Below are 13,069 nucleotides of genomic sequence, written 5' to 3'. Positions count from 1 at the left end.
ACACCATACTAATACTGTGTTTGACCCCCTTTCGCCTTCAGAACTGCCTTAATTCTACGTGGCATTGATTCAACAAGGTGCTGAAAGCATTCTTTAGAAATGTTGGCCCATATTGATAGGATAGCATCTTGCAGTTGATGGAGATTTGTGGGATGCACATCCAGGGCACGAAGCTCCCGTTCCACCACATCCCAAAGATGCTCTATTGGGTTGAGATCTAGTGACTGTGGGGGCCATTTTAGTACAGTGAACTCATTGTCATGTTCAAGAAACCAATTTGAAATGATTTGAGCTTTGTGACATGGTGCATTATCCTGCTGGAAGTAGCCATCAGAGGATGGGTACATGGTAGCCATAAAGGGATGGACATGGTCAGAAACAATGCTCAGGTAGGCCGTGGCATTTAAACGATGCCCAATTGGCACTAAGGGGCCTAAAGTGTGTCAAGAAAACATCCCCCACACCATTACACCAACATCACCAGCCTACACAGTGGTAACAAGAAATTTATGGATCCATGTTCTCATTCTGTTTACGCCAAATTCTGACTCTACCATCTGAATGTCTCAACAGAAATCGAGACTCATCAGACCAGGCAACATTTTTCCAGTCTTCAACTGTCCAATTTTGGTGAGCTCTTGCAAATTGTAGCCTCTTTTTCCTATTTGTAGTGGAGATGAGTGGTACCCGGTGGGGTCTTCTGCTGTTGTAGCCCATCCGCCTCAAGGTTGTGCGTGTTGTGGCTTCACAAATGCTTTGCTGCATACCTCGGTTGTAACGAGTGGTTATTTCAGGCAAAGTTGCTCTTCTATCAGCTTGAATCAGTCGGCCCATTCTCCTCTGACCTCTAGCATCAACAAGGCATTTTCGCCCACAGGACTGCCACATACTGGATGTTTTTCCCTTTTCACACCATTCTTTGTAAACCCTAGAAATGGTTGTGCGTGAAAATCCCAGTAACTGAGCAGATTGTGAAATACTCAGACCGGCCCGTCTGGCACCAACAAACATGCCACGCTCAAAATTGCTTAAATCACCTTTCTTTCCCATTCTGACATTCATTTTGGAGTTCAGGAGATTGTCTTGACCAGGACCACACCCCTAAATGCATTGAAGCAACTGCCATGTGATTAGTTGATTAGATAATTGCATTAATGAGAAATTGAACAGGTGTTCCTAATAATCCTTTAGATGAGTGTAGGTCGCGAGTACAAGCGGCCGAAATGGGCTTCCTCAGAAGGGCAGCGGGCTTCTCCCTTAGAGATAGGGTGAGGAGCTCAGTCATCCGTGAGGAGCTCGGAGAAGAGCCGCTGCTCTTTTGCGTTGAAAGGAGTCAGTTGAGGTGGTTTGGGCATCTGGTAAGGATGCCCCCTGGCCGCCTCCCTAGGGAGGTGTTTCAGGCACATCCTTGGGGAAGACCCAGGATCAGGTGGAGAGATTACATCTCCACACTGGCCTGGGAACGCCTCGGGGTCCCCCAGTCAGAGCTGGTTAATGTGGCTCGGGATAGGGAAGTTTGGAGCCCCCTGCTGGAGCAGCTGCCCCCGCAACCCGACTTTGGATAAGCGGTTGAAGATGGATGGATGGACTTTCAAATCAGATGATTGCTACACGCTCCAAAAAAGTTGGGACAGTCGAGTATTTACCAGTGTGAAACATCACCATTTCTTCTACTAACGCTTTTTAAGCATTTAGGCATTGAAGACACAAGTTTGTTAAGTTTAGAAAGTGGAATTTTCCCCCATTTATCCATTATGTAGGTCTTTAGCTGCACAATTGTATGGGGTCATCATTGCCGTATTGTGCGCTTCATAATGCACCACACATTCTCAATTGAAGATGGTCAGGACTGCAGGTAGGCCAATCTAGCACCCAAACTCTCTGCTTATTTATATTATATCTGTCTGCATTCATGGTGCCCTCACAGATGTGCGAGTTACCCATGCCACGGGCACTGACACACCTCTGGCCCATACAGACACTGGCTTTTGGACCTGATGCTGATAACAGCTTGGATGGTAATTTTCCTCTTTGGACCGGAGAACATTTGAAATGTGGACACATCGGACCAAAACTAGGTTCTACTATTCTACTTTCCATCTAAGATGAGACCGAGCCCAGAGAAGTCGGCAGCGCTTCTGTACAGTGTTAATGTATGGCTTCTGCTTTGCATAGTAAAGTCTTAACTTGCATCTGTGGATTGGTGTTGACTAACAAAGCTTTACTAAAGTAATTCCAAGCCCATGTTCATGATATCCATTTCAGATGAATGATGTTTTTTAAGAGAGTAACGTCTGATGGATCAGAGATCACGCGCATTCAGAAATGGTTTTTGTCTTGCCCTTTACGCGCCGAGATTTGACCAGATTCCTTAAATCTGATTTTAAAACTATATTGTGCACTGTAGGGTGTGAAATGCCCCAAATCCTTCCAATGTGTCTTTGGGGCACATTGTTCTGAAAGTGCTGGATTATTTGCTGAAGAATCTGCTGGCAAAATGACAAGTCTCGAATGATCCTTGCTCTTGAAGGACTAGGCTGTTTTTGGAGGCTCCTTATATACTATGACACGATTGCTTCACCTGTTTAACATCTCCTGTTTCACATCACCTTTTAAGTGAAACCATTGTTATTTCAACTCGTCAAATTGTTATTAGTCTTAAATTGCCCCTGTCTCGGGGGACCTGGGTAGCTCAGTGAGTATTGATGCTGACTATCACCCCTGGAGTCGCAAGTTCGAATCTAGGGCGTACTGAGTTTTCTCGTTCTCAATGTGGCGTGTGGTAAGTTGTGCGTGGATCACTGAGAGTAGCATGAACCTCCACATGCCATGAGTCTCCGCGGTGTCATGCGCAACGAGTCACATGATAAGATGTGTGGATTGAAGGTCTCAGAAGCGGAGGCAACCGAGACTTGTCCTCTGCCACCCAGATTGAGGTGAATAACCGCATCACCACGAGGACCTACTAAGTAGTGGGAATTGGGCATTCCAAATTGGGAGAAAAGAGGATAAAAAAGTAATGGAGGCTTGGGCGCATCTTTTGAAGTAGCAATTGCAGATCCTGATCTGTGGCGTAAGAAAGTAGTTCCATGCACAAGTGTGTTTTTTTGTGATAGTTCTCAGTTTTTCCTCATTTTTAATTTACTTGTTCGATGAACTGTTTTGTAAAAGCAATATCACACTTGCATTCCTGCTGCATGGCCCATATTCAGCACTCTTGCTTGTGTGATATTGCTTTGTGGCAGCGGGGCATGGTCAAGCATCTGTCCAGAGAGAGAGAAGGCAGTAAGGGCGCTTTCACCTGAGCTAGATTATGTCTAACACCTGTTTCTAATTCCATTGAGCATGGGGAGAGCGGCATATAAGCAGCCATGCCACCAGCAGAGAGAGAGAGTGGAGAGAGTCTGGCACGAGAGTCTCACAGTGATGCTACTGAGGTGGGACATTAAAGAATTCTGATAAAAACTGTGATGATTAAGAGACTGTGAATAGGAGCCTGTGATGCTAAAGAGTTTGTGAAGCTGAAGAAGTCAGAGTGCCAGTTGTGACTGTTTTAACCCAAAGTTTATGATTAACAGCTTTCCTGAGACCTGAAGCACCCTGTCCCAGTGTCCACATTCACTCATTCTGAGTGTCTTCAATTACATGCTTTAATACAGTATGAGATTAATTTACTATAGAGCATAAACACAATAGTCCAACCTACATATGCTCAGACAATGAAGCGGAAGTTACGTGTAAGCAGTAGCTGTAAATAAGCTGTTGGAATAACAATGCACTATAAGTATTACAATATCCAAAAAAATCTATTAAACAAGAGAAAACCATAATGTTCATTTTTTGTATTTATTGAACTAATACATGTTTATACTTCTCATCAAAAGAGAACAACTGAAAATATGTTTGTCTGGAAGTAACAACTTGTAATTAGCTAACATTTAAAAAGAACAGTGGCTTCAAAATTCCCATTTAAGATATTTCTGTGTGTAATTTATCTTGTAGAACAAAACGTGAAAGCATCTTCAAGTAATATTAACTGCAGACAATTTAAAAAAATTAATTTTTTATTTACATTTTTTGCTTTAATTGCATACTTATTGATGTCATGACTGAACTTTATTGTGCAACTGTCGGGTTCCAAAAGTACAAATCAGGTGAACTTTCTTCAAATAGGCGAAGTGATTATTAAAAGTTAAATTTTACACCTTTAAACTCAGACCAACCATGAGCTCTGGGGTTGTTAATCAATGGTATCTGCTTCTGTTGACATTTACATTAATGTATTTGGCAGACGCTTTTATCCAAAGTGACTTACAGTGCACTTATTATAGAGACAATCCCCCCCGAGCAACCTGGAGTTAAGTGCCTTGCTCAAGGACACAATACTGATGAATGTGGGGGACAAACCAGCAACCTTCTGATTACCAGTTCAGTGCTTTAGCCCACTACACCACCACCACCACTCCAATATTGAAGCCACTTATAATTGTGTTTGATAGCAGAAATCCAGTTGAAGAACTAAACAACCCATAATTTGTATATATATGAATATTTTGAAATACAATTTTAATATATTGATTATATACTGATTTTAAACAAGTTTAAATTACTAGTATTATATTTTTCCATCACAATCCAGTTACGTCATTCGCAATGCTTAATGGGATTGTAGTTCCACCCATCATGGAAGACATTAAGTATGCATCTTTATTCTTTTGTCCAATTTTCAAATATATACAGTATATATATATATATATATATATATATACAGTATATATATACAGTATATATATATATATATATATATATATATATATATATATATATATATATATATATATATATACACTCACCTAAAGGATTATTAGGAACACCTGTTCAATTTCTCATTAATGCAATTATCTAATCAACCAATCACATGGCAGTTGCTTCAATGCATTTAGGGGTGTGGTCCTGGTCAAGACAATCTCCTGAACTCCAAACTGAATGTCAGAATGGGAAAGAAAGGTGATTTAAGCAATTTTGAGCGTGGCATGGTTGTTGGTGCCAGACGGGCCGGTCTGAGTATTTCACAATCTGCTCAGTTACTGGGATTTTCACACACAACCATTTCTAGGGTTTACAAAGAATGGTGTGAAAAGGAAAAACATCCAGTATGCGGCAGTCCTGTGGGCTGAAAATGCCTTGTTGATGCTAGAGGTCAGAGGAGAATGGGCCGACTGATTCAAGCTGATAGAAGAGCAACTTTGACTGAAATAACCACTGCTACAACCGAGGTATGCAGCAAAGCATTTGTGAAGCCACAACACGCACAACCTTGAGGCGTATGGGCTACAACAGCAGAAGACCCCACCGGTACCACTCATCTCCACTACAAATAGGAAAAAGAGGCTACAATTTGCAAGAGCTCACCAAAATTGGACAGTTGAAGACTGGAAAAATGTTGCCTGGTCTGATGAGTCTCGATTTCTGTTGAGACATTCAGATGGTAGAGTCAGAATTTGGCGTAAACAGAATGAGAACATGGATCCATCATGCCTTGTTACCACTGTGCAGGCTGGTGGTGGTGGTGTAATGGTGTGGGGGATGTTTTCTTGGCACACTTTAAGCCCCTTAGTGCCAATTGGGCATCGTTTAAATGCCACGGCCTACCTGAGCATTGTTTCTGACCATGTCCATCCCTTTATGGCCACCATGTACCCATCCTCTGATGGCTACTTCCAGCAGGATAATGCACCATGTCACAAAGCTCGAATCATTTCAAATTGGTTTCTTGAACATGACAATGAGTTCACTGTACTAAAATGGCCCCAACAGTCGCCAGATCTCAACCCAATAGAGCATCTTTGGGATGTGGTGGAACGGGAGCTTCCTGCCCTGGATGTGCATCCCACAAATCTCCATCAACTGCAAGATGCTATCCTATCAATATGGGCCAACATTTCTAAAGAATGCTTTCAGCACCTTGTTGAATCAATGCCATGTAGAATTAAGGCAGTTCTGAAGGCGAAAGGGGGTCAAACACAGTATTAGTATGTGTTCCTAATAATCCTTTAGGTGAGTGTATATATATATATATTGTTTTAAATAAAAGTTTATAATGTTGTGATTCACCTCAGAGCTGATTGGTTTGGTTAAAGTCTAAAGGATTAGATAAAGGATTTTATGATATCCCTATGGGAGAAATGAATGGGAAAATATTTGCAAGATGGCTGAAAAAGTGGACATCATTAGATATGTTCTGAATGGCTGTACTTTTTTTACTTTCAATGTTGACAGGTAAATTAATTGTCACTGAAATTAAGTCACATCATGCCTTGTTAGAACACAATGTTGAGTAAGTGTTGAATTATATTTGAGCTAACTGAAAAATGTGAAGCACACATACAGTATTGTTACACATAAAAACTGAACTACATCTGTCAGATGCTCTCTAGCTTTTATTGACAACGATTTGATAGCATTAAAAAAAACAACCAGTGTTAATGAGATCACACCCTCTCTCAGAGGGGCTCACTAATATTAATAATCAGTAATGGTTCCTGTGTTCTCACTGAAGTGGATCAAGCTTCTAATGAGACTCATGGGTGACAGAAGAAAACAAAAAGGCAAACACAAAATGATTTCGGGATATTCTTTGGACATGAACCATGGTGATATCACAGTATTTCTTGAAGTACCTTGGCGTGTCATGTTAATATCCATCCATCCATCCATCCATCCATCGTCAACCGCTTATCCTGTGTACAGGGTCGCGGGGGGCTGGAGCCTATCCCAGCTAACATTGGGCGAAAGGCGGGGGACACCCTGGACAGGTCGCTAGTCCATCGCAGGGCCATGTTAATATCATGGTACATAATATTTATTACATGGTTTACATCAAATGATCGTGGTTATACCATGGTATCACCACAATAGTTTTCTGTGAAGGGACACAAGTGTTTGCTTTGACAGTGAGTGTCTCTCATCTGTAATGAATCTGTATTTGAAGTGATTTATTCTTGGCCTGTATCAGACACCAGCGTAACAAGACAGTCGCAGTAGCCCTAATTTTGCTGCTACCGTTTACATACACTAATGTGGGCAATATTTGCATAATCATAAAAAAAATTGATGAAAATGGCATGAAATGTCCAGGTCATAATAAATGATATATTATGCATAAAGAAAATTAAGCCTATTTTTAAAACCATTATGATTTTTTGCATTGTGACATAATTTTCAAGACAATTATTCACATTTAAACACCCCTTCTGTAATTGTCTGAGAAAGCAAAATCTCATTCACACTGCAGAAATAAGAAAAAATTATATATTATTTAAATTGCAAAGTTATATATATATATATATATTACATTACATAAACATAAATAATATATTATATATGATAAAAAATAATGCCACAAAATAATGTAATTTCTCAATAATTTATAATATAATATAATGTCTTAAAAATGTCTAAAAATATAATTACCTGATATATACACCATCTTTCTTAAAGTGACATATTTATACACACATACAGCAGCAGCACACACTGCATTACTGAGCGCGCTGAGTGTGTGTGTGTGTGTGTGTGTGTGTGTGAGCAATGTCACACTGAATCTGTGTATGCTGTCTATCCTGTGCGTCAGTGCCCTGATATTTTATCTTCCTGTCAGTCTCCACCCTCCTGACACTCAACATCACTGTCACCCTCAGGCAACCCGAGCATCTCTCGTGCCTTGAACGGTGCAAAACGCCTCAGCAAAGACCTGCCACACAAATACACAGCTTGCATGCACACAATTGTGGCTGTATACACTAGTGCAGACTCCCCCACATACTGGGAAAATACACACACACTGAGATGAAAGGCGATTTAGGGTGAACGTTTCCCAGACACCAGCATTTCTGGAAGGTAATCACAAGAACAGTCACCACAGAAAACATTGTACAAACACTGTGCATTACTGTAAACCCGATTTTTGTGTTTTTACACACTGAGGTACAAGTCAAAATTATTTTATGTGGTATCGACAGGCTAAAGATTCAGTCCATGAAGCTTAACCTGATTTAAATACAGAATATTCAGGGCTCTACGCTAACTTTTTAGTACATGCGCTCCTAAATGAAAAACTTTAGGAGCACAGTGAAAATAAAATACAGAGTTTATTAACAAACAATTTATTACACACATATTTATACTGTGTGTATGAGTGTGTGTGCGTGTACTAAGGGACACACATCTGTGCAACAGCACATACCTCCCAAATCACACATTGACCCATGCCTACTAAAATCAAAGGATATCAGTTGTCCAGCTGCTTTTGTATGTTGACCATCTGGCATACTTAGTGGTCAGAGAGCGATCTCTCATTATGTCAGCAATTTGACCGATCATCTCCGCACATTGTCGTATGTGGGATTCATGTAAACTCAGTTTTTGTGGTGCAGTCTGATAAGCGACTCAGATTTGATGAAAGGTTCTTCTTCTTTCACAATGAAGTATGCAATGTTTATCTTTATTTTCAGCTGCTTCCACTTCCTCTCCTCAGACTGCAGCACTTGCCTCCTCAAGGCTGCTGACACAGATCCTGATGGTTTCTCCTGTCTCATCCAGAGCACTGGATATGCCGCCGTGAGATGTTTCGCTACACTATCTCTTTTCAGATTAGCGATGGGCATTCCGGCTCTTTTCATAATTGGTGTTAAAACAATTCTAATTAAATTATTAAATGTAATTACACTCTACCTTAACCACAATATATTTAAAAATGCATTGATTTGTTAAGAAAAATAATAATATTAAACATTTGCATTTAAAGTACAACTTATTGTATATAAACAAAGTGCATATAAATCTAACCATTCAAAACTAATACAATCTGAACAGCATAATAGACAGGGCCACCGCTGGCCTAATTGATGCCCTACGCGTGATATGAGCGTGAAGCGATCTTCTGTGTTCCGCAACTGCTTTCGAGTGAGCTTTCCTCCCTCCAGGACATATACACTAGGCTGTGTGTGAAAAAAGCTCGGAGGATCATCAGAGACTCCAGCCACCCGAGTCATGGGCTGCTCTCACTGCTACCATCAGGCAGGCGGTATCGCAGCATCAGGACCCGCACCAGCCGACTACATGACAGATTCTTTCACCAAGCAGTCAGACTGTTGAACACTTGATCTATCACGATCAATAATTAGCACTGCACTTTATTCATCTACAATCTCACACTGGACTGTCAACATATTCTCCTCAATATACTACTTCATATATATATATATATACTCCTTACTTATTGTATTGTGTATTGTATATTGTGTACTGTACATTGTAAATATGTGTTGTGTAAGTATGTGTACATTTGATTTGTAAATTGTTTTGTGTAAGTATGTTGTTTATTGTAATTGGTATATGTCTGTCACTGTCATGACTGCTATGTTGCTCGGAACTGCACACAAGACTTTCACCTACTGTTGCACTTGTGTACATGGTAGTGTGACAATAAAGTGATTTGATTTGATTGATTGAACAGGTGAGGCTTTTAGTCTGAGCAGACAGTCAGAACTAATGTGTGCGCTTGAGCATTTAGGCCTATATTATTTTATTAGTTTTTTTCGTTATTTTTAAATCTTTTGATTATTCATATCTTAATTCTTTTAAATATTTGTATAAATAGATTCTGATATGCGAGCCGGCTCCCAACGTTCACCTACAAGAGCCGACTCGTTCGCAAATGACCCATCACTATTTCAGATGCGGGGTTCCTGACACGAAGGACGAGTTGCCCACCTGTTTCTGCCCTCTACAGTATTTGCAGAACATGATGTTGTTTTCAAACTCTAGCCATGGGAACATTTTGAGACAATTCGCATTGAATCTATATGTTCTCCTTTCACCGGCTGGACGTTGAAGTGACAGCTGTGGTCACGGTAGCTTTGCTCTCAGTATCCCTAACGTTAGCCGTCTCAGGTAAACCTTGTGAAGAGACTTCATTAGTTGAACCTTGCGAATCCCCCACGCCAAATTCCTCTTTCTCCTCGTCTCTTTTTCGCTTAAAATAAAATGCGATGTCGCCTATACTGCTACTTTTTTCCATTGTTCACCTTTCTCTCTCTGACTCGACCGCGTCATCACAGAAAACTCCGCTTGTGGAATGTGGGTTTTGTCATTTTTAAACAAATATCTTAAAAATGGGGGGGTTACATTTGTAATCTTTATTTGCACACTGTGCTCGTAAATAATTTTTCCAGTTCGCACATATCTATTTTTAGGGGCAAATGCGAGTGAAATACTCGCACTGTAGAGCCCTGATATTCCTTTAAAATCAAGGGGAGTGTCAAATTTAAAATTTGTGCCAGAGCACAGAAAAGTGGCCTTCTCAAAATTAAAGAAATTCTGTAATCCTTCATAGTGTTCTACAGTGTAATCTAGATCAACATAGGGCTCTGTATAGAGAAAAGGTTCCTCTGGGAGTGTGTTACAGACAAGTAAGAGAGGAAGCACCTACTGCAGAGCATCTTATCAAAACACTGAAAATGCAGAACATCTTCACAGGCTTGTATCTAAACTATAATTGACAGTATGCAGATTGTACTGTTGTACTGACTGTTGTTCTTGGAGAACATTGAACCCTATGGGAATGAATCTTTTAATCATTTCTGACCCAAGTAGTGTATTTAATGTAGCAGTGTTTCCTGCACAATCTGTTTTATTAGTCAAGCCTACATCTATACCGACTCCATAACTACTTTGGACCCACTTTATTTTAGGTTTCTTTAAAGAGCCCATATTATGCTAATTTACAGGTTCATGATTTTATTTTGGGGGTCTACTAGAATAGGTCTACATGCTTTAATTTAAAAACAAATTTCTCATACTGTACATTTCTACTAAACCTATTTTCATCCTCTGGCTCAAACGCTCCGATTTAGGTCCTGTCTCTTTAAAGCCCCCCTTTCCGAAAAGCCCAGTCTGCTCTGATTCCGCATAGATCGACCCAAACCACATTCGCGAGCACAAATTGTGCAGGACGTTTCACAGTGGTAAGTTTTAATTTTGTAGCTTTCTTATAAGTACACCGTTGATTATTGTGAACCTAGCAAAGCTTCATGATATTCATGATAGTAAGAATGACAAACAATCTGAATAATTCTACACAATTGTAGGTAAAATTGGGCCCGCAGCTGATTGGCAAAATTATTTCAACATGATAACATTAGCTAGCATGTAGTTAGCAGAGGCCTACACCTGTGCACTGTGTACACCGTAACTACAACACAAAACTCCACATTTGAACTCTCATAGCAGATAAATTCCCAATAATCAAGCCTACTTACAGGCTGTGATCCTGAAGCACCAGATTGTCCCAACAAAGTGGGAACTACACCATCTTTCAGGAGTAACCATCTTGAAATACAGCATTAGTTGTGGTTGTACTGCTGAGGAATAGTGGTAAAAATATATTTGAACCACTGATTCTTCAATTTGTTTGCCTTTGGGAGTCCAAACAAAGATGTTTTGCTTTTGCAGTGAAGAAAACAGCATCTTCTCGACATGGCGACAACATTAACCCAACTCATCCTGGCCTCAGCTATAACTATGTTTGTTTGAGGGCAGGCCAAAGTAGCCCTTAGGTACTAGAACTATAATCTGATTAGAAGAATTTAAAATGTAATCCGTTTAACTACTTTTACATATAGCAGTAATTAGCTGACACCATGTAGTTCCGCAGTCTGAACAGATATCTTTAGTAGCCTAAATTTCATTCAGTGGTTTAGAATTTTACTCACAGCCAATCATCATCATGGCCACGGCGAAGATCTTCTCTCCATCTGTGGTGGGCGCGATGTTCCCGAAGCCAATACTAGTCAGGCTGGTCATAGTAAAGTACAATGAGGTGATGTAGACCGAGTCTTTGCTGGGTCCGCCCTCCCACTTCCCTGTGCCGCTGGTATTGAAGCGATACGGCATGCCGACGGCTTCTCCCAAAAGATAGAGCCAGCTGTCCGTACGGACAATGTTCGTCACCTCGTCAATGATCTCGTAGTCACCGATGCTGTACCATATACAGGCCAACCAATGAGCAGCCAGACCAAACACACAAACCAGCAAGATCAGAACCGCTGCCCCGTATTCAATGTAGTGGTCCAGCTTACGAGCCACACGGCCGAGTCGCAATAATCGCACCACCTTCAGTGAACTGAAGAGGCTGCTGATGCCCTGCAAGAATAAGAGTATATTTGTAAGATTATTCTATGAATATCAGTACATAATTGAAGTAGTCATTTAGCATATACTTCTATCCCAGAATTAAACTGGGATCATTGAGATGGGGAAACCCTAACACCCAAACATTACGGACCATTCCGCCCCAATTTAACAGCTGATTTGATCTAAATCTAAGCCTAAACTGGTCTCCCAGCCTCGTCATGCTGGTTTTAGAGAGTTTGGGCACTTAATTGCTTTTCAGTATGTAAAAAAACAGCTGGCCTACCAGCTAAACTGATTAAGCACCAGTTTGGCCAGGCTGGAAGACCAGTTTAAACCAGCTTAGCCCATATTAAACCATCAAAGATCAGCAAACCAGCCTAGGTACTTTTTTTAGCAGGGAAGAGGTCGTAAAAATTAACTTTTACAGGTTCAGTTTATCTGAGTAACCTGACAACTGGCTAACTGGGGCCAATAGCCTTGGACTTAGAGCCGTGAGACCAAAATCGATCTGCATTCCCCCACGGTGGGCCAAAGGCCATTGGCCCTGGGAAAGCCCAGAGGAGGCACGATGAAGCCCCGGAAGTGACAGTGGGAATGCAACTGTCCATGGCACACACATGCACGCCCTAATTTGACCCGATAGTGCAAACACAGCTAGTGATAGTTCATGGGATTCAACTTGTGGGATCTAACTAGCAACCTTTTAGTTTCAAGCCCAGATCTATACTTACAAAGCTACGCCACCTCAAATATTACGATTTCCTCTGTACATGTTTATTATTTCATTCAGATTTACAAATTTAACTTGATCATTATTAACTCTAGTAGTACTGGGTACTTGTTCCATATTTCACAATATTAATAATTTACCCTA

The 13,069-nt window shown here is 40.6% G+C and overlaps 1 protein-coding gene across 3 annotated transcripts in view; it reads right to left on the bottom strand.

Annotated features, from left to right (window-relative positions):
* Nucleotides 1-13,069, bottom strand: part of LOC127641500 (potassium voltage-gated channel subfamily H member 1) — a 102,207-nt gene that overhangs the window by 53,084 nt on the left and 36,054 nt on the right. For all 3 annotated transcript variants that reach the window (XM_052124538.1, XM_052124537.1, XM_052124539.1), the window contains exon 7: nt 11,775-12,204. In XM_052124538.1, coding sequence (XP_051980498.1) covers nt 11,775-12,204 — 430 coding nt within the window. The remainder of the gene's footprint in view (nt 1-11,774; nt 12,205-13,069) is intronic.

The sequence above is a fragment of the Xyrauchen texanus genome, chromosome 50, assembly GCF_025860055.1.
Source record: "Xyrauchen texanus isolate HMW12.3.18 chromosome 50, RBS_HiC_50CHRs, whole genome shotgun sequence".
In the NCBI taxonomy this organism is placed as follows: domain Eukaryota; kingdom Metazoa; phylum Chordata; class Actinopteri; order Cypriniformes; family Catostomidae; genus Xyrauchen; species Xyrauchen texanus.
Note: the sequence above shows the minus strand (reverse complement) of the source record. Positions and strands in the feature narration are given on the sequence as shown.